The 21,777-nt window shown below is 41.6% G+C and overlaps 1 protein-coding gene across 2 annotated transcripts; it reads left to right on the top strand.

Moving 5' to 3' along the window:
- Positions 1-933: 933 nt before the first annotated feature.
- PCF11 (PCF11 cleavage and polyadenylation factor subunit) lies at positions 934-20,904 on the top strand. 2 transcript variants are annotated; one of them, XM_058822304.1, is made up of 16 exons: positions 934-1,150; positions 2,756-6,001; positions 8,269-8,457; positions 8,844-9,035; positions 9,803-10,911; positions 11,171-11,360; positions 11,452-12,085; positions 12,172-13,646; positions 15,002-15,089; positions 15,823-15,942; positions 16,475-16,583; positions 17,717-17,900; positions 18,302-18,457; positions 19,476-19,568; positions 20,083-20,118; positions 20,681-20,904. In XM_058822304.1, the coding sequence occupies exons 2-16, from the start codon at positions 5,903-5,905 to the stop codon at positions 20,891-20,893; spliced, it is 4,887 nt and encodes a 1,628-aa protein (XP_058678287.1). In that variant the 5' UTR covers positions 934-1,150; positions 2,756-5,902; the 3' UTR covers positions 20,894-20,904. The 2 variants fall into 2 exon arrangements, with proteins under 2 accessions (XP_058678287.1, XP_058678279.1); XM_058822296.1 differs by having other exon boundaries at positions 942-1,150; positions 5,876-6,001.
- The last annotated feature ends 873 nt before the right edge of the window (positions 20,905-21,777 follow it).

The following is a 21,777-nucleotide window of genomic DNA, read 5'->3' as shown; positions in this document are numbered from 1 at the left end:
GATGGCATCGAGAAACACGGCGGGCAGGGCCCTTGCCGAGGCGAACGAGCCACAGAACCACGGGATTGCCAGGGCTGGAAGGGAGCTCTGGAGATCGCCTATTCCAATCCCCGCACCCAGGCTGGGCCATTGGGAGCAGGTGACACAGGAACGCGTCCAGTTGGGTTTGGAATGTCTCCAGAGAAGGAGATTCCACAAAACTCCCAGAGCAGCCTGCCACCCTCAACGTAAAAAAAGTTCTTCCTCGTGCTGAGGTGGACCTTCTTGTGGTTTTATCTACGGCCACTGCTCCGCGCCCAGGCGCTTCCCATGCGGCGGGGCAAACCCAGCGCCCTGGGAGCGGCCGCTGCCGTGTGGGGGCTGTGGGGGCTGAGCCAGCGGCGGGCGGGGCGGGCCGCGGGAGGGAGGCGGGGCTGCGCCCGGCACCAATCAGCGCTCGGGGCAGCGCGGGAAGGCGGGAGGAAGCGGCGGGGCGGGACGGGAGACGTGGCCAATGGCGAGTCGGGACGCGCGTGCGAGAGCGGCACTCGGGCGCAGGAGCCTGTCAGCGGTGAGGAAGGGCGGTGCCAGCCAATCGGGAGCCGCTGTGGTAACGGGGGAGCCAATGGCGAGCCGCGCAGGCGGGGCGCCAGCCAATCAGGGCGCGTCCGGCGGACAAAAGGGCCTCTCCAAGGCGCCGGCCCCTCTCCTGAGCACAATTTCACATGACGCAACGGCTGCGGGAAGCGGTTCGCGAGCCGTGCCCGCCGCCGCCATTTTGTGAGCGCGGAGACTGAGCCGGCGGCGGCCTGAGGAGCGGCGGCACCGGCAGCGCAGCCAGCGGGAGCCTCGGCGTGGAGGATGCGGTAGAGGAGCCCAGCGGCAGCGGCGGGGGGGCGGCATCGGCATCGCTCGGCGGCGGCGGCGGGGGATCGCGGGGAGGGGGCTGTCGGTCGGTGGGTCGGGTCCTGGTCGGAGCAGCATGTCGGCCCCGGAGAGCAGCGCTGGCAGCAGCGAGGCCCGGGAGGACGCGTGCCGCGACTACCAGTCGTCGCTGGAGGACCTGACGTTCAACAGCAAGCCGCACATCAACATGCTGACCATCCTGGCCGAGGAGAACGTGCCCTTCGCCAAGGACATCGTCTCCCTGATCGAGGCGCAAATCGCCAAGGTTTTTATATTCCACCGACTACTACTCCTACCTATACTGCTGGGGGGACCGGCCGGGGCAGCGGGGTAGGGCGGCCAGGGGGCCCGCAGGACAGGCGCGGGGGGAGCCGAGCGGCCGAGGCGGTTCAGGGGGACACGGCAGGGCCGGGGGACGAGAGGGCCCGAGGGTCGGGAGATGGGGCCCGAGAGGGGGGAGACGCTCGGGCGGGTGGGCATGGCTGGGCTGGGGCGGCGGGGGGCCTAGGAAGTAGTGCCGGGCGAGGGGAGGGGGTATTGGTAGTGAGGGGGCGAACAGAGAGAGCAGGGTTTGGACGGAGCTGGGGGAGGACGGGCGTGTAGGAGGCCGGGGGTCGCCGTGCGGGAAACAGGCGGAGGAGGGAAGCGTGTCTCAGCTGGGATCAGGGAGCAAGGCGAGGCGGCGGCCGGGGGCTCCTCCTTCCATCGCGAAGCTTAAGGGTGCTGCTGCTGCTTCTTTACTCCCCCGTGGTATAGGGAGCAGGGGACTCGAGGGAGGGGAGCAGCCCCCACACCAGCCTGTTGGGAGTAGGGAAGGCTTTGGGACTGGCCCCAGGAAGAGCTGAGGGAGGAGGGCAGCGTGGCTGGCGCTGGGAGCCCCGCGTAAATAGCAGGCACAACATGGCGGCCCGGCAGTGACTGGGCAGCTGCACTTCTCGCCCTTGGAGCGGGGCTTTCCTCGACACGCAGGCAGGATTCGGTGTCCGAATCTGGTGACTAAACCCTGGCGTTTTAGGGATTTTTACAGTAGGTGGATACTGCAATCATTAGAGAGGACATGAATGGGGAGATCTCGTGGAGAGTTGGGTTTTTTCTTGGGGGGTGGTCTAAAAGGAATATAAGATTAAGTTTCTAGAGCGCAAATTGTCCGCCACTGAAGGGCTAAGTATAGTGACCTTTAAGTATAAGCTAAAGCTATTTCCCCAGTGCGGTCCCTGTGCGAGATTAATTGAGGGGTGGAGGCTCCCTTATATCGTAAAAAAGTTTTTGGGTGAGAGGTGAACATCTCTTTCGGTTAGAGAAGAGTGTGTGGTGGTGATGGGGGTTGTTTTGCTCTGCCTCGGTAGAGAAAATTCTGTGGGCTTGGGATAATCTGTTCGGATTTCAGGTGATCTGTGCCCCGAGTAGCACTAGCGTTGTGTGCGTGTTTAATTTATTTTGGCTAGAGAAGTTTACTAGTTGAGGATGTGATAGAAGAAATTCTCCCTGACTGTAGAAACTGCAGCAGCCTGTAGGATCCTAACATGGCGTCTGAAAGGCACATGATATAAAAAAGGGAAAGAGGAGGCTCCCTCTGAGCCCAGCCCAGGCAGTTGCTGACATCAGTCAGCCACTGTACATGCATGGGGGTTTGCAGCACCTTTTTAGCGAGCATTTTATAAGAAAAGGGTTCTTCTTTCAATCCCCCTCCCCCGTATTCCTGCCAGCCACCCCTCCCCCGTTGTTTCCCTTGCTCCCTCTGATCTCAGGTGTTAAAAGGCTTTTTTCTTTGGCTTTAATCGTGGTTTATAATGGTGAGAATTGTACTATTTAATCATGGGCGTGGGAAACATCTTTTAAGATACTTAATCTTATCTTTCTATCAATGCAGGTTGTCTTTTTTAGTGTGCCACAGACCTCTTCCAGTCTAGTTTTAAATGCTGCCAGTGGCTGAGCTTTGCCATTCCTTGGGGAGGTGACCTCATAATCTAATAGCTCTCACCATTATATCTCCTAAAGGGCAGTGGATGTATATAAAATGATTTGTGATGAAATAACAATGCTGTCAATTTTTTTTTTTCATTTCTGGGTAATTTAGAACCTGCCCTGAAGTGTGGGGGTTTTTTAAAGGATGTCTTAAAACCTGTATCAATGGTTAGTTTTGCCTAGTTACTGTTTATGACTGTAGTTTATTCAAGGCAAGTTTTTAGTTGTTTCTGGGAAAGTGATCTCCTTTACTAAGCCACTTTTAAAAAGTGTTGCCTGGAGACAGTTTGTTTAGTGTAAAACTTGAGTGGTCTGCTTTACTATTTAATAAATGGTTCTGAAATGTGTGACTGGTATTATAAAGTTTGTAAATAAAAAGTGTGAAATATGTATTTGTCTTTTTATTTACCATTGTATAGTGCAGAGTTTGTTTCCAAGACCCATTTTGTATACAAAGTTGCTTTTTTTTCTTTTTTTTAACAAATTTTTTTACAAGTTTGTGACTTGGGGTTGAATTGCCAGATATTACTTTAAACTTGAAATCTTTTAGGAAACTAATAAAAAAAAGCCACACATTTCCAACAATAGCTTTCCTACGTTATTTGAAGGAACAGTGGGAGTTTTGTAAAGAAGTCTTTAATAATATGCTGAGCTCAGAGTTAGTGTTCTTCTGCGTTCTGGTGGTTATGCGGCGCCTCCCTGCCTTTGGTTAGAGTCGTGCGGGCATCTTTCTTGCTTGGGGGTGCTGCAGAGACCTCCTGGAAACAAAATGCATTCCGGTGTGGGATTCCCTCTTGTGGTTACTGAAATACCTGCTAGATCCCTTGACATAATAAACACTTCCAGAAGAGAAGACTTAAATATTCCAGCCGTATTTAAGTCCTGTTTGTTAAACTGCGACACCTGAATAGCTTATGTTTGGAGCAGGGTATGCTGCTGGGCCGCTAACTGTGCTCCGTAGGTGGAAGTTGGCTTCCTTACCTAGGTGGTGGTGGTTCTGTGTGATTGCTGTCACAGGCTGATGCATGAGGACAGGGACAGTCACACTTCTTTCAGTGCTTTTGCTACTAATGCTTCCCCAGCATCTCAAACTTCCGGCTTAGCTGAGTGTAGTGAGCTGCTTTCCTGCACTGGTGAAATGGAAGAATTCAGCTTGGGGAGTAGCTCTTGGGCATAGGTACTTCTGGGAGAGCTTTGTGTGTCTAACACACTGACTAAAAGTCAGAAGTGGTGCACTGTCGTTTTGTTATAAAAGAGGGCACTCAGAGCTGGAGTGTTTTTAATGTGCCATTGTGCAGACTGCTTCAAAGAAGAAGCCAGTGTTCCACAGACATTTTAAATAGCTGCAGATCCATAATCTTCTATATCTGAGACTTAAGTGATGCATTTTTCTAACACTTGCACATTAGGTTGTTTACAGTTCAGTGTTACGTCACAGCGTGAAATTGGCTTCTAATGTGCTGCAATTAGTTTTAGCTAATGTAGCTGGGTTTTTGTCTTTTTCTGCACAAAATGCATCACCTGCCTGTTTCTACTTTTTTCCAATATGTTTGAAGGCAGTGACACTCCCCCCTACCCTGCCACCCCAACTAACAAGGGGTTCTGCCCTCTTCAATAATAAGTTTCAGGTCATGGTAAATTAGTACACTTGGAAGGGTGAGGAAGCCCGATTGCCCATGTAAAAATTACTGTTGAGTGAGTGCCCTTCTGTGAACCACCTCAAAGGGGAAGGAATTGCATTTAAAATGGTGAAGCAGTAGCACTTCACACACGTGTCTGCATAATGGGCCTGCCTGCCAAGTAAGGTGTCTTAATTAATCTAGTAGCCTATTCTGTTTAAAATGAGCAGTGGGTGAAGTTGTTCTGCTTTTATCCAGACCTTACCAGATGGTGAAGGGAACTTAAAGTATTACAAGTGGATGCTCTTCCCAGGGGTTCATGGTCAACACACACTACTTGTGTTGTCTCCCGTGTCCTCTTCAACAAGTCTGTGTACTTGCTGATGTTTTTTGGAACTTTGCTGTGCCTTCTACTTTGTGAAAGCCACTGGCAAGCATTAAAACCACTTCTATTGGTCCAGTACTGCTTTTTGTAAATTGGAAGTTGCTGTAGTGGTCCAGGGTCACCACACTTACTGCACAAACTTGGTATGAGTTTTGAAAAAGAATTTTAAAAAACCCCAACCAAAACCAAACTAAAAAGCCCCCAAGCCTCCTGTAGCAAAGCTGTGTCCAGAGTTTGAAGACAACCTTCTATGAAAATGGTGGTTGCAGTTCCTGAGCTTGTCTGTGCGTTTACTCAGTCGAACAGATGACTGAGTTTTGACTGAATTTTGAACTCTATCCTGACTGTTTTTGCATGCATTTTGGAAATCAGAACCATCGCCATCTGCAAGTGCCAAGAGAGAATGGGACTCTCTGCTATGTCCGGTTGGATTACAGTGAAATAATTGCAACCTTTTCTGCGTGTAATTTACGAAAAACTGTGATAATCACCATATAATTTACTGCTGCAGAAGTTCACTGACTTGGGCTATTTGCCAGAAGTCTAATTTGTGTTGTGTGAAATCCAGAAAAATCCATCCAGGAGGTTTGAATTATAAGCAATATTTAGAAGTTCCTTGAAGTGCTGACGATGGTTTCCTGCTAAGTTGCTTCCTCAAGGGAAAGGTTACACTCGGTACACTAGTGGCAATTCTGTCTCATGGGCTTCTTTTTTCCTCCTTTTTTTCCCCCCCTTTTTCCAAAGCTTTGATACACAAACAAATTAACCTAAGGTGTTCCTTTTTCTTTTTTTTTTTTTAATTTTTTTTGTGAAAGACCCACTGCATTATACTTTGAACTGAGTATCCATTTTTCAGATTAAGTTTTTGTATAAACAAAAATCCCAAACAAAATCCCTTGGTATTTATAGTGGCAACAAAAAAGAGAGGTCTGTATTTCTGGGATTGGTAATCCCTTTATTTGAAAAAGTTAAAGTATGTTTTTGTTGTACTAAACTTCTCAGTTTCTTCTTATTACTCCAGGCTCCTGCATCAGAGAAGCTACCCGTTATGTACCTAATGGATTCCATTGTCAAGAATGTGGGAAGAGAGTATCTCACAGCATTTACTAAAAACCTAGTTGCAACATTTATTTGTGTATTTGAAAAGGTATATACACTTTCAGAAAAGTACTGTATTCTAAGCAAAATTTGTTCCTGGTAAAATAAGTACATTATTTCAGGTTTGGGTTTGTTTTGTGTGGTGAACTATACAAATTGATTAGTTTTTATAAATCTCAGTATATCTATACTGTAAAAAATTATTCCTTCTGCTATCAAGCATGTTTAGCTGAAAGATGTAAAGTATTACTTAATTTGGTGTGTAAACATCAGTAGCTTTCCTGTCCAGGCAAGATTGTACTAACAGGATTTTGACTGTTGATGGCTTAGCTGTATGGACTTTTTGTAACGTATAGACCAATTAATTACAAATATTTGGTTTATTTTTAAGATAGTTAATAGTCCTTATGCCAAGAATAGACTGAAAATTGACTTTTTCTGGATTTCTCAAAGCTTCACTCTCCTGTAGTTAGATTTGTTTGATTTACACAATTCACATTGTGCAGAATGAGTGCTTAAACTCAAGAGGGAGTAGCACTGGCACCTGGTTCTCTCTTGGTGGTCTGTCAGCTGAAAAAAGTGCTGTGACTGTGTGAGAGAAGGACCTTAAAATGAGTGACTGTATTATAAATAAGTTTTCATTTCATTCAACATTGAAAGCTGCTGCCATATCTTTTAATTCTGGCTCTTAATTTTGAAGCCTAGTGAAGTAATTGTGCATACTCCTCTGTGAGAAGAGCATATCAAAGTCCCAGGTTTTGAAAGGCTGGACTTGAATGGGTTTTAAATTGGATCAGAAATGAAGGGTTAACTTCTGTGGTTTCTTGTATGTTAGAAGAAAGTGATGTTCCATAAGAATGAGATGAATGAAGCTTTTGCATATTTATCATTACATATCTGAGGATCTGAAATCCCAGTATGCTTTATATATGGTTTTCAGATGTAAAGTGTGTGATGAAGTGAGGAATAGATTGTGATCGTGATTGTAGAAGATTTAAGCTCCTGTGTGTAGAGCAGATAGAGATAGATTTACCTGGTTTTTGGTGTTAAGTTGTGAATGCTCTTCTACTGAGTTGTGTTTAAAGTTGCAGCTGATTGAAGCTCTGGATAACAACTCATCTTCAGAGTTTTATGTGTTAATTTGCTAGTAAGCTAAATAGAACTATTTATGTGTACTAGTTAGATGTGTAAAGTGGCAGTCATTTCTAATAGCTTAGTTGGTTAAAAGATGTGAGTAGAATTCCAGCACAGGCATTGTTACAGATTTGGGTTTTATCAGTAAATGGTCACTAAGGTATCTTTAGACACTTGAAGTCAAACTGTTTGCTTAGTCATTCCTGCACATTTTTGCAGTGAGCTTCAGTGAAGCCTCTCATGGAAAATTCTATAGAGGCGTCATCCACCAATTACTAAGTACGAATTACTTTTATTGAAGCTCCTGTTCTTACCCAAAATGAACCTTCTAATTTTCCAGAATATTCTGAGTCTCTAGGTCTAACATCTGAAAATGGCAGCAAAAATCATCTACATGGGCAATGCTTAATGATTGAATTGGGATTTTGAAATTTGACAGCTGCATGTATTTTGTCCTTTAATATTTTTTATTTACTGTTCAATTGAGCCATTTAAGTTACAAGATGAACTAAATTTTGCTTTATTGTAAATTTCTAATTTAGCTGCCATGAGATAATCCAGTTGTGTGTAAAGAGATAAAATGGGCCTCTGGATCTACAAGTACATTTGATCTGTGACTCATACATAGATGGGTCTAATTCTGCAGCTGAACTGAAATAGTAATTGACTTCATTTTAGCTAATACTCATTTTATTGCATTTGTTAGAAAAAAATCCTTCAGTGACTAAACAGCTGAGCAAAACACCTTTTTTCCATTCAGTTTGTTTTTTATTGATCTGTTTGTCATTGTTATACTCCAGCACAAACACTTGAATGATGTATTGTCTCAGAGGCGGTTGCCTTTCAATACCTTTGTTACTGTATTTTTTTCCACAGAAGTTGGGCCAGTAAAATGAGAATTTTGCTAATGGAAAAGTTGAAAGAAAATTCTCAGAGCATGGTAATACAAAATAAAATCTTCAAATGGCCTTGAAACAGCAATTGCACATTTGAGCTTCTGTCACTGATTCCATTAATAGAGATGTGTTGTCTGCACTGCTTATAAATTTTGTGTAGCAAGTTCAGTATGTTGAAATGACAAGATAGAAATAGGAAATGAATGAAGTCTTAAGTTCTACAGAAAAATTTAAGAAATTGTTTTATATTAACTTAACAAGCCATAGAATTGTTTTATTGTTTTAGGTGGATGAAAATACTAGGAAAAGTTTATTTAAATTACGCTCCACATGGGATGATATTTTTCCTTTGAAGAAACTATATGCACTTGATGTCAGAGTCAACTCATTAGATCCTGCCTGGCCAATTAAACCTCTGCCCCCAAATGTGAATACTTCTAGCATCCATGTGAATCCTAAGTTTTTAAATAAATCGGTAAGTTTTTCTGCCTTCTGGAAGAACAGACGGTAATACATGTAGTTTTCATTGTTTGTGTGCTGCTTTTTGACAATTTAGAATATTAAGAATGAATTATCTGACCTTTGTAAACAGGTAAGAGAAATTTATAAATTCAAAATATTTGAAGGGTTTGGTTTTTTTAATTTATTAACTGAGTTATAGGCTTTGGAACATGGAGGAATTGATATTAAATTCCCTACACCTGTCAAAGTAGGCAAATCATCGTGGGGCAAAAAAAATTGCAGTTTACAGCTGCTGTATGAACTAAGTCCCAGTACTGGATCATGAAAACACTGAAAGGAGATGGATTTAGTTGATTTTATTAGGATTTTAAAAGTAATTTTTCTTTGTTTTGTTTTTAGCCAGAGGAATCTAATGCACCTACCTCTGCTGTCACTTCTGGTGCCTCCACTCCTCCAGCTGTTCCTGAAATACAAAAGAATTTGACACAGGAGCAACTGATAAGGCAGCAATTGCTTGCAAAGCAAAAACAGTTGTTAGAACTTCAGCAAAAAAAACTAGAGCTGGAGCTGGAACAGACTAAAGCACAGTTGGTGAGTAGGATAGTTGATAAAACTTGGGTAGTTGGGGTCTCTCTTTTGGAGAGTACTTGACTGTACTGGTAAGTACAGTACATTGGTTTTCGCTCATGTTAGGCAAGCGTAGCTGTTCTAGGACTACCACAGCAATGCAAGGTGAGCTGGGATTCCTGAACAGTTTTTATTATCTTGAAATCTTAAGTATTAAGATTTCAAGATAATAAACAATTCTTGTGGTTTGGTTTTAATCTCTCTTCAGAATGATACCTGACTGTGATATTCCACCCTTCACCTCTTGCAACTGACAGTGAGCTGGGGTATTTCAAATATGTTTGTTCCCAAAGAACAAGGGAGCCTGATCGTTTGTAAGCAAAGTCGGTTCCTTGGTTGGCAGTAGTTGGAAGTCTTGCTGTGTTGATAGTTGACAACACAAAATAAAGCATCTTGGAACTGAAGTGTGAAAATAGGATACTTGGCAGCTGAGTTGCCTAGACATGTGGAAAATACAGGAAAGCTAGCACTGTAACTGGAACTTGTGCCAAATTTACATCTTTTCCAGTGTTTACATTAATGATCTTGCACTGTGTTTGAATTTGATTTGTAATGGTACTGCATTATTTTAGTGCTTATAGTTAGCAATTAGTGGGTCAATTTGTTAAATGGCTGAAGCTCATAACTCTCAAGACATGGCTATTACAGTTTTGGTTTTGAGACAGAATATTAGCACCTCTGGGTAGGAGTTGTGGCATACAGATTAATGCTGGATTTTTTTCCAATTTCAGGCTGTATCTCTTAGTGTTCAGCAGGGATCATCTAGTATAGCTTCAGTTCCAGCACCTTCCAAGCAACACATGTCTCCCACACCTCATATGACAGTTAAACCACCTCATCAAACTGCTGTGCAATCTGAAAAAAACAAACCATCCCCAAGTCCTCCACTTCATGACATCAAAATAGTGAACAGGGATCCTCGGCTTAATAGAATGGGTCAACATTCTTCTCATACTAAAGATCAATCTCACAGGAAAGAATTTTCACCAAGTGTGACCAGTCAGTCTGAGACCAAGGGAAACAAAACAGCACAGGCTGAAAAACAGAACTCAACGAAGTCAGAAAAATCAAAGGCAAGTGAAAAAACACAGAAGAAAGAACTTGAACAGTCCAAAGCAAAATCTAAATCGCCATCCCCTTTGAAAAATAAGCTGCCCGATACTAAAGACAGTAAAAACCAGGAATGTGAAAGCACTAAGGTTTCTGACATCAGTAAGCGGGATCCAAGACTGAAAAGACATCTTCAGGATAAGTCAGAAGGGAAGGAAGAGGAGGTCAAAGAAAAGAGGAGAAGTACAGAAAAGAAGGAAAAAGAGGAGCATAAGACTTGCGAACATAGACCAGTAGGGAGCAGAAATAAAGTGATTAATGGTGCTGTTCAGAAACAAGACGCAACTACAGAGGAGTCAGAAAAACAGGGTGGGAAACAAGGAAGATCAGGTAGTAGAAAACGGTCACGATCACGCTCTCCTAAGGCAAGATCACCATCTACACACTCTCCAAAAAGACGAGAGAGGAGATCACCTAAAAGAAGACTTCGGAGTTTATCTCCTACTTCATCGACTCCTAAAATTGGAAAGATACGTCAGATAGGCCCTAAGCAGTCTCATGTTGAAGAAGGCACACAAGCAGCAAGAGATGAAAGAAACTCTAATAAGAGAAATGTTAAACAAGAGGTGCGTGATCCAAGGAGATTGAAAAAAGCCCAAGAAGAAAGACCCCAAGAGACAGCCACCCAGCATTCTGCAAAAGCTTCTCCAGATCCAAAGGAAAATGCAGAAAACTGGCAGGGATCCAAATCAGGCAAGAGGTGGAAATCTGGTTGGGAGGAAAGTAAAAAGTAAGTTACTATCTCTTAAACAACTTGTGTGTGAAGTCAGTGGAAATTCTCCTGTTGACTTCAGTATAGTTGACTTTGAGAGGCAGTGTTGGGGTTGTTAAAGTTGATAGGTTTCATTTGTTTCTACTAGTGAAATACAGAGGTGATGCATACTTAGATTCTAAGGTGATAGCAATGTTTTGCCATGATCAGTTCTAGTAGGAACCATTGCATCCTGAATAATGAATAATCTATATTTTACATATATTCTTGTTTTCAGCTCGCAGCAGAATGATGAACACCAAGCACTTGTTAAATCCCCTCACCAAAGACATCGGGAGAACTGGCCGGCTGGTAAAGGAATTCTATCACCCCGAGCACCGAAGCAGCAGCACCGGTTAAGTGTGGATGCCAATTTACAGATTCCCAAAGAATTGACATCTGCAAGTAAAAGAGAATTACTTAAGAAGGTAATACCAATAAATCTGTCTTAGAAATGTCCTAGATGGGGGGTTTTTTTCTTGTCTTTTTGGACGTCTAAATTTTTACTTCATCTTACAGGCTAATGACCGCTTAACATCTGGTGAAATAACACAAGATGAGTTTCTCATGGTTGCTCATCAGATCCGACAGCTGTTCCAGTATCAGGAAGGAAAGCACAGATGTAATGTCTGGGATAGCCCTACAGAGGAAAAATGTGGTTTGAAAAAGAAACCTCTTCTATCGGATGCAGAATTAACATATTATGAACATAAAGCTAAACTAAAAAGGACACAAGTTCAGCATTCGTTGTCAAGGCTTGATTTGTTGGATCCTGATGATATTTTGGATTATCATATACCTGATGCACTGCTTTCTGGAATAGAATGTGAGCAGGCAAAAGCCAAGCGGGGAGCACAGTTTGACAGAAAAGAGCCATTTGCAGAAAGGTCAAGGAGGCACTCGCCTGTAAGTGGCACTACAAGACCATTTGCTGAAAACCTGTCACCGCTTGAGAGTCGACGAAGACTTGAAGACCAGCGTGCTACTAAAGGAGCAAGGGGTTCTGATCCTTATGACAGCTGGGGAGAATCAGATGAATTTAGAGATGCTCTCAGACAACAGGGGAAAAGTACAGCAGAGTTCCAGAAAACAGATGGAGATGCACTTTGTAGGTTTGATAATCGTGAAGAAAGACAGCTTCTTGGGCAAGCAGGTATGTGATTTTACTTTATTTTGTATCTGTTAAGTAATTGACAGTGTATTAGCAAGTGGTTATGTGATTTGTTCTGGTTTTTTTAGGTGTTCGAGAGGAACCAAGGTCACCATTCACTGAACGTTTCAAAAGAGCTAGGTATGAAGATCCAGAGAAAGCACCATTTCCAGAAAGTCCAGGATCGAGATTTGGAGGTATTGAAGCAAAGCAGAGGATAAGTGCACTGATGGAAGACAGACCTCTGTTTGATGGCTCACCTAGACCGACTGCTGCAAGGGTTGCGGTAGATGGACAAGGCAGTCCTTTTGTTGATGGTCCTGCTGCTGGTTCAAGTTCCAGAATTGATGGGCCAGCTGGACAGGCTGCTATGAGATTTGAGGGGCCTTTGGTGGGCACAGGTGCATCTCAGTTTGATGGACCACTGGCAGGAGCAGGGGGAGCTGGAGCCTTAAGATTTGATGGGCCACCAGGGCAGCTGGCAGGGTCCCTGAGATTTGAAGGACCCTCAGGCCAGGTTGGTGGAGGAGGTCCGCTGCGGTTTGAGGGACCTCTTGGGCCTTTGCGGTTTGAGGGGCCTGCTGGGCAGCCTGTAGGTGGGGCTAGATTTGAAGGTCCTGGAGTTGGTCTCAGGTTTGAGGGTCCTCATGGTCAGCCTTCAGGTGGTCTCAGGTTTGAGGGACCTCATGGTCAACCTATGGGGCCTCGGGGTCAACCAGGCGGTGGTCTCAGGTTTGAGGGACCCCATGGTCAGCCCTTGGGGCCTCATGGTCAACCAGGGGGTAGCCTCAGGTTTGAGGGGCCACATTTACAGCCATTGGGGCCCCATGGACAACTTGGAGGTGGCCTCAGATTTGAGGGGCCACATGGTCAGCCCATGGGGCCACATGGGCCATCAGGTGGTGGGCTCAGGTTTGAGGGACCACATGGACCATCAGGTGGAGGGCTGAGACTGGACGGACCACGTGGTCAGCCGGGTCTAGGTCCTAGGTTGATTGATGGACCAGTACATCAGGGAGCTGGACTTAGATTTGATGGTCCTCTTGGTCGGGCTGGTCCAAGATTTGATGGCTGTCATGGAGCTGGATTTGATGGTCAGCCTGGACAGCTGTCTCTCCTGCAAAGATTTGATGGAATTCATGGACAGCCTGGTCCAAGGTTGGCATCTGGCCAACAGGCACAAGCAAGATTTGAAACAGCCATACCTCAAAGATTTGATGGACCTCACCAGCCAGCCTCTAGGTTTGACTTGCCCCTTGGCCTTCAGGGTGCACGTTTTGAAAATGTAGCTAACCATCCTGCCTCAAGACTAGAAATGTCACCATATGGACAAGGTGGTCCGTTTGTTGACCATCCTGGCCAGGGCTACAATGGACCAGCTCATGGAATGCAGTTCCAGAGACCTGATATATTTGATGGTTCGCCCGGACCAAATTTCAATGGGCCAGCTGGCCCAGGAGCACAGAACTTCCCACTGAGAGCAGCTGGACATTATTTTGAAGAAAAAGGTCTCCAGGGTCCTCAGTATGGAAATTTCAGTAATATGCCAATGGGAGGTAATCAGGTAAGAGCTGATTGCATCAAATACTTTGCTTGCAGAAGTGTTTCCCTTAGAGAATTAGTCCGATTTCTTCCTGTAAAAATGAAATATTTTTCTAAAGCATTGACAGGCTGAGAGTCACTTTCTAACTAAAAAAGTCTCTAGATAATTTAAGGACGTGCATTGCTGTGTTTCAAGAATCTTGTTTTAAATATTAGACAAAATACTGGATCTTCGCAATCACTTCATAGTTCAGAATATGTCTTTGAAATCATTATTTTCAGCATTAGAACAAAACCAGGTAATTGGAAGCCTTTGGTATTCTCATTAAATTTCAACAAAAGTGAACTCTATATAAAGTGTAAAAGCTAATGTAAGTGATTACATTATACTTGATTCGTTTTTCTAAGAGGTGTGAAGTTAGACAGGACTAAAATAATAATTGTCTTTTTGCAGCTGTTAGTACTGGTTACAAGCCAGTTTTAGGGAGATATCCATAACTTGGGGGAATTGACGTAGATAGGGCCATTGTTGAACTTTCTTTCTCAACTGCACTGTTGTCTTTTAAAATTCTCTTGGCACCATCTTGCTTTGTCAGTTCAGTTGTCTTTGCTGTTGCCTCTTTGAAATGCTCTCTTCAGAAGGAGTAAATGGTACTATACATAGGTGAAACTGATGTAATTTCTTGCAGAGTTTAGAGATTTCCAAAAGCATTTTTAATTTCGGGGGTTAAAAAATGAATGTGAAGAGTTTACTGATTGTACAAAAGCAGGTAATGTGTCCTACAGACCTCTAATGGGATAAAATCTTAAACAGTGTGTAAATCCAGAAAACAGCCAGTTAGGAAAAAAACCTCCAAACATTTTTATTACAAATGTGTTATAAAGACTTGTGTTTCTACCTACAGCTTACTGTAGCTGATGTGCTGAAAAGTCTTGTTTTCAAGATGTGTGTCTGTACTAAATGCTGGTTCAGTTCCTCATAAAAATTATTTGTAACATTTATTAATAGACATTTACGAGTTCTTGAATTTCTTGAGGAGTTCTATTTTGGTGAACATGAGCAATTTAAAAGGAAGTAATGTGTTTGGAAAATGTGATTGTTAAGTAGAAGGAAAGGTGTTGAAGGTGTTGTGGTAGGGTTTTGTTTGTTTATTTTAATATTAGGCAATACAAGGATGTGGTCTGAATTTTCCTAGTGGGAAATTAAAATTAGGGAAAGATCATATAGTTATATGTGGTCTTCTTCAATACCAAACTGACAATGGTTCATTCTTGGAAGGAGTTCAATATATGTGAAATGATTGAGAAACATCTAGAAGTTAATAAGTTTATAGTCACATTATTATACAAAGATTACATAAATGTTTACTTTCACAGGTTTCTCTCATGTCTGCTCAAACAGGACCTTATGGCCAAGGTCAGCAGTATTTGCCAAATCCTGGAAGTTTTGTCCAGAACCCTGCAGGTGTGTAACAATGGAATTCCTTTTATATCTTTTGGATTGTTCATTTGGTGGTGGCCACAAAAATGACATTTTTTAATGTCCCGATTTACTGGGTCTGTGTGGATTAAGGGAAGCCTCCTCAGTGAGGTGGCTTTAGATGTGGTATCTGTAGCACCTTCATCTCTTAAGGAGATTTTCTTAAACACTGCAGGCTTTTGTTAGTTTTCATTAACCATGTGATTTGGGTATCAAGTTGTGCTGAAAAAACAAAAAAAAAATGGTTTTGATCTGTTTTTCTGGAAGGCATCAATCTGTAGGTCTAGCTTGCTGTGCTGGGGTGGGCAAACATTTCCAGTGTTTGAGTGGTTAGTAGTGAAAAACTTCAATAACATCATAAAAGGTTAAACTAGGTGATGAAGTATTGAGTGTGGGGAAATATCGAAGTATGAATCCTGGAGAATACTGCATTTCAAGAACCACCATCCAGTAGAGATCAGTGTATGGGCAACCAGCTTAGATAGCACTCCAGAATACATTATGAAGGAAGAGAAAATCTTGTTGCAAAGATTCCCTGTTTCAAGGGAAAAAATTAGCCAAACACTAGATAAAGCAGAGAGTTGGTAAATAATTTGTAACAAAAAGTGAAATAAATGGGAGGCAACAGGAAAATTGTGTTGTGAAGTATATAGATAAAAGTGAAGTCAGTTTCTGATGCTAACCTTTTGCCACCTTGAATGTCTATGTTCTTCCCCAGGAGGCCTTTCACATTCATATCCTGATAACCACCTTGGACAGGTTGATGTGAATGAGTTGTTTGCTAAACTGCTGAAAACAGGGATCCTCAAATTGTCTAAAACTGATTCCACTTCAGCACGTATGTAGATTTATTATGTTCTAGCTATGGAATTTATTCACAGCTCAGGTGTAAATCTGAGTAAACACACTTCTGTGAACTCCTGTATAGTTTTTTTTTTAAATGGAACTCTATTTTTGGGAAGGAATTTAGTGTATGTGATTGAGTAAATTCTTAGTATCTTGTTTAATTTACATTTCATCTATCTAGAGCAGTCAGTTTTGTCTTTGCTGCTGTGCTTTTGTAACTTGTTCTTGATTATAATCAAGAACAAGGTCTTTTCATCTTCTGAAATATTTCTGTATCTGTGAAGACTGAATTTTAATGCCAGACACTGAGGTGAAATATTGTTTTCCTCAATTGAAACTCTGGCTTATTTTCTTTTATGCTTTTTTAAAATGGTGTGGGAAGATAACTGATAATCTGATTAACTGAAGATAACCATAGTCAGATTGTATTATTAATATTTGAAAAAAAACCACCCACTTTTAGGAGCACATAATTTCTTTCTGATGATGTACTGAAACTTTGATAATATCTTCATGGTTTCTAGAAGCGAATGAAACATCGGCCCAGCCAAATGCTGAAGAAGAAGATGATGATCAGAATGAAGATCAGAATGTTCCAGACCTCACTAACTTCATAGTCGAAGAACTTAGACAGTGAGTATAGCTGAATGGGCTTACAGTAGGAATAACAGTGTGGCAGGAGCTAGATAGTTCATCCAAGACAGTTAAAAGCTTTTAAAAGGTTATCTGTCACTTTGTGCTTTTGAGGAGGTTAAACCTGCATTGTTTGATGTCAGCCTTGTTGAAGCTGAGAAAGGAAAAAGAAGTTGAAGATGGGAAAGCTTAGCTTTACACAAAGGTGTGCCTTGTTACTCCAGCACTAAGGCTGTGATAGGCAGTGAAGCCAGGCCTGGGCTGCATCAGAAGCCCAGGGAGGTCAAGGGAGGTGAGTCTCACCCTCTGCTCTGGTGAGACCCCACCTGCAGTGCTGCTCTGGGGCCCCAACACAAGGGGGACATGTTGGGAGTGACTCCAGAGGAGGCCATAAGGGTGATGAGAGGGCTGGAGCACCTCTGCTGTGAGATAGGCGGAGAGTTGGAGTGGTTCAGTCTGGAGAGCAAACGGCTCCAGGGAGGCCTTACTGTAGCATTCCAGTACCTGTAGGGGACTACAAGGAAAGCTGAAGAGGGGCTTTTCACAAGGCCAGGACAAGGACAGATGATCTCAGATGAAGAACAGATTTGCTTGTAGATAGTAGGAAGAAATTCTTTACTTGAGAGGATGATGAGGCACTGGAATAGATTGCCCAGAGGAGCTGTGGATGTCCCAGCCCTGGAAGTGTTCAAGGCCAGATTGGATGGGGCCCTGAGCAACCTGATGGAAGGTGTCCCTACTCATGGCAGGAAGGTTGGAACTCTAGATGGTCTTCTAAGGTCCATTCCAACCCAAATAATTCTATGATTTTAATTATACCATTTGGTGGTAGCTTGTAAAGCTGGGCCAAATGAAGGCATTGCTATTTGTGCATTATTAGGTGAGAAAATCTAGTAGGAATGAGACACAACATTAGCATGTTTCTCATTAATTGTTAATAAGAGCCAATTGTTTTTTGAATGTTTAAGTTGATCATGCTATGAAAATCAAGGTGAAATATTATATTGTGTACTTCTAACTTGGAGCAGATCCATGCTTTTTCCCTAGTACTGTAGGCAAGTGAAGCAATTTACTGAGAAGTTTCTTACTGTCTTTTTTTAAAGAAGTGCTGAGATTTTTCTCTCTTTTTGTAGGCGTTATGATAGTGTTATAAATCGGCTGTACACTGGAATTCAGTGTTACTCCTGTGGAATGAGATTCACCACTTCACAGACAGATGTTTATGCAGATCACTTGGATTGGCATTATCGCCAGAACCGGACGGAAAAAGATGTTAGCAGAAAAATTACACACAGGAGATGGTACTACAGTTTAACAGTAAGTAATGCAGTATTTGTCTGGATAAATTACAGGCTGGATTCTGTGCTTTATTCCTGCATGTGCTGTAGGATTGCAGCTGAAATTTGCATCATCACAGGAGTTGGTTGTGATAAACAAGATACTTCAAGTAGTCCGCAGATGCCTGTCAGAATACAAAAGGCAATTGTGTGATGAACAGTAAACAGTTTAAAGCTGCTTGCTGCACTGTTTTCATTCCACTGCGAATGGAATTTGAAGGATAGTGATTTTTTTGGTAAAGGAGTTTTTAAAGCATTGCATTGTGAGAAAGAGTACCCTGTGCTAATGCTGCATGTGGGAGATATTTCAGTTTTAACAAAGTAGCATTTATGAAATATGATACTTTGGGATGTCTGAGTGAGAATGAACATTTTCCTTAGGACTGGATTGAATTTGAAGAAATAGCAGATCTAGAGGAGCGTGCTAAAAGCCAGTTCTTTGAAAAAGCTCATGAAGAGGTTGTGTTGAAGACGCAGGAAGCTGCCAAAGAGAAGGAGTTTCAGAGTGTCCCAGCTGGACCAGCTGGAGCAGTGGAGGTAAGTTTCAGCTTGCCAGACAGCAGGAATCTAGTCTTTCAAAGTACTGTGTTACTAAATGTAGACTTTATACTAGGGCCTTTGTGTAGCCCCTCCATAGGTTGTGTTTGTGTATGTAATGGTTGCTTCCCAGGGGCAGGAGTAGTAGAAACCTGTAGTTAAAAAAAATCAGCAGCCATTGGCATTGTGTAGTTTTAGCAAAATTGAAATGGGCATGCTGTGTTAATTTGCTAAATGTTTATGTAGAGAAAATAGTGTAAGTGATTTGTCGTTTGATGGTCGTTTGTCATTCGTTTGTCACTCAAATAGCTATAGGATTTACTGGGGTTTTGGTACTTTTAAACACAAAAAATTTCTTTTTTGGTAGCAGATAGGTGTTAGAAGAAAGAAATACCACAACTTGGAAGTAACCAGTAGAGCTGTATTTTGGTAGATGAATTGGTGTTGTAATCAAATACAAATGTTAGAATTACAATTTAGTTTTACATGCCAAGTCTCTAAGGAACTAGCTATGAAACCAGAAAGGCCTTTTTTTTTTAATTTTAAAGAGCTTTTTTCATGCTTTATTCTCTGGGTTGATAATTTTTCACAAAAGTACTAAAAACTTCCACCTTGTTTGACTTGAAATTGCAGGTTAAGGGGGAAGAATTAAGATATTGCCAGAAATAAAACTAGTTAAATCGCTTTAATGGATTGTCTTACATGACAGTAAGACACCATGACACTGTTACAAAATGCTTTGCAGACTAACTAGCTAGATGAGGGTAAAGCTTACTTTTCTCAAGTGACAAAGAGTATTCAGGGCCAGAGGGTGATCCTTTCTCTGTCTGCAAACCATACTCAGTTTTTAATTAAGGTTTATTAAAGTGATTTTTAAAGTGTGGAGGAAAGATTGTGTTGTAGGCTTAATATACTTAATTTAAAAGAACCTTATTTGACTCCTCCTAGGTTCTTGAATTTTATGTGTTCAGCAAATTGCAGTAACATGATTTATCTCTGTTTTTCCAATAATTTTCAGAGCTGTGAAATTTGCCAAGAACAATTTGAACAGTATTGGGATGAGGAAGAGGAAGAGTGGCACTTGAAGAATGCTATCAGGGTAGATGAAAAGGTAATCTGATCTTATTTATATGTGATGCTTATTTATAATAAAACCCCTGAAGAATTACAGGGAAAAAAACCCCAGGAGTAGGCAGCAAGTGCTCTTTTTCTCTTGAAGAATTCCTGTTGTAGTTTTTCTGGCTTCCAAACACATAAATGTCTCTGCCTTTAGAAGTGCCTGAAACCCTGGTGTCATTGGTATGGGCTCATTAGCTCTCCCTTACACTGCAGTGCTCAAAGAAAAATGGATGTCTCTGTGTATGGGTGTGGGCTCAGTTCTTCCTGCATGCAGCTGTGCACAGATAATCCCAGCCCTCACCAGGTTCTGTATGATTACATTTCCTAAATAAACATCACAAAATCCTGTCTCAGGTATAGCTGACACCATACTTAGCCTGCTCAGACCATAGTTTCTCTAGATGAATTATGTGATAATGTATAATAGATACTGTTCAGCTCATGATCAGTGAGCCTGCTATAATTTATTTTTACATATTTAAATGTATAACAATTTTTTTTTTCAGATTTACCATCCATCTTGTTATGAAGATTACCAGAATGTAAGTGAATCCTTCATATTTTTGGAAGCGTTTTGCTTTCAGTTTGTTTGCTTCATCTCTTTGCTTTGCAGGGAGCAGATGTGTTCAGAATGTGCTGCCCATTTCTCTTGCCTAAGACTTGGAGGCCTTGGGCATGGCAAGTTTATAACACAGAATTAACTGAGATGTGTTTCTGGTTGTGAGTACCATGACAGCTTGTGTGCCATAAAGCAAAGCCATGCTTTGATGGATTTATTGTGAAGTAATGTGTAATCTTAGGAATTTTTAACAATGGAGTAGGTGGGTATTGGTGTGACATTTTTAATGCTTTGGAAGTTACATCAGTCCATGGTAATGTGTTAAGCATGTCATCTCTGCTTGGTGATACTTTTCAAAGGAATTGGAAAAAACGTAATGCTATTAAAAAAGTGAATTTGTTTTCTTAAAAGTTTGACAAAGTAGAAGTTTGGATTTTGAGTGCCTGACCATCAACATATTTGCATTTTGAAAAAAGGCAAAAAGAATGAGAGGCTAAAAATGGTTATTTTAATGTGCTAATGCTACATTGACTTTCACTTTGTAGACATCATCATTTGATTGCACACCATCTCCCAGCAAGACTCCTTCAGAAAATCCACTAAATATAATGTTGGACATTGTTAAACAAGAAACAGAAGAGTCCTGTGACTCACCTAAAATCAAAGAAGAACCTGAAGCCACCCCTCCTCCTGCTTGTGCAGAAGACAGCACACCTGCATCTACAGAAATCAAAACAGAACCTGAGGATTCTGTTTAAATAAACTGTGGTATGATTTCTTTTTTTTTTTTTTTTTTTTTTTTTTTTTTACAGAGGAGCTGCTGTGTTAGTTCTGGAAGATGAATACTTTTTATATGAATAAAATGTCCAATTGAGGCAGGGCCTCAACTACTGTTTGGTTAATAAATACATTTTTGTATTTGAAATTTCTTATTGCCTGCACAGTTTCAGGTGTCATTGTGTGAAAGTTCTGTAGATGCGTGAAAATTTAATGGTATATGTAAAAATGTAAAATTTTCACTTGTTGAAATGTAAATTATAAATAAAAGATATTTTTGCTATGTATGGAGTGTAATGTTTATGCACACCATCAAATAAATACAGTGTTTCTGTACTTTTTTTCAGTTTAAAATTAATTAAAATGAATTTTTGCTTAATAAGATTCAGAAAAATGAAAGCAAGACTCTTCCGTCAGTAATCCCATAGGTGGGTTATCAAGGGAAGGAGCTTTTTAGACAGGCCTAGATTCCTTGTCTTTTTAAAAGTTATTTGAACAAGCTTACATATCCAGATGTTTCAAAAAACAATTACAACAACAAAATAATAAAAAAATCCACAGAAAAACTCACAAAAAGACAGTTCTGGGTAGAAGGGGAAAATTTAACAAACAAACCAGAGTGCTTGATTGTGGTGAACACAAGTGCCAACAAAAAAAATTAACAAACCAGGATGCCTGGTAGTTAAGGTGTTTTTAATGATTTTTTTTTTTCCATTAGTCAAACACAAATTTAATAAAGCTGAATTTTCTTTACGTTACAGGGGGGAATGAATGTAAGAATGCTCATTTGAAACATAGTTAACATTTTCTTTTTTGTTGCTTATGACTGGACTTAGATGGTAAACCAGATATCCTGAGATGTTAA

This window comes from Ammospiza caudacuta, chromosome 2 (assembly GCF_027887145.1).
Source record: "Ammospiza caudacuta isolate bAmmCau1 chromosome 2, bAmmCau1.pri, whole genome shotgun sequence".
Taxonomy (NCBI): domain Eukaryota; kingdom Metazoa; phylum Chordata; class Aves; order Passeriformes; family Passerellidae; genus Ammospiza; species Ammospiza caudacuta.
Note: the sequence above shows the minus strand (reverse complement) of the source record. Positions and strands in the feature narration are given on the sequence as shown.

What these genes read in the sequence shown, in the direction of transcription:
- PCF11 (XM_058822296.1), top strand. Translation starts at nt 962, where the DNA reads ATGTCGGCCCCGGAGAGCAGCGCTGGCAGCAGCGAGGCCCGGGAGGAC. An exon ending in TCGAGGCGCAAATCGCCAAG is followed by an intron (nt 1,151 to 5,875) that starts GTTTTTATATTC and finishes TTATTACTCCAG; the next exon opens with GCTCCTGCATCAGAGAAGCT. An exon ending in TTATTTGTGTATTTGAAAAG is followed by an intron (nt 6,002 to 8,268) that starts GTATATACACTT and finishes TTATTGTTTTAG; the next exon opens with GTGGATGAAAATACTAGGAA.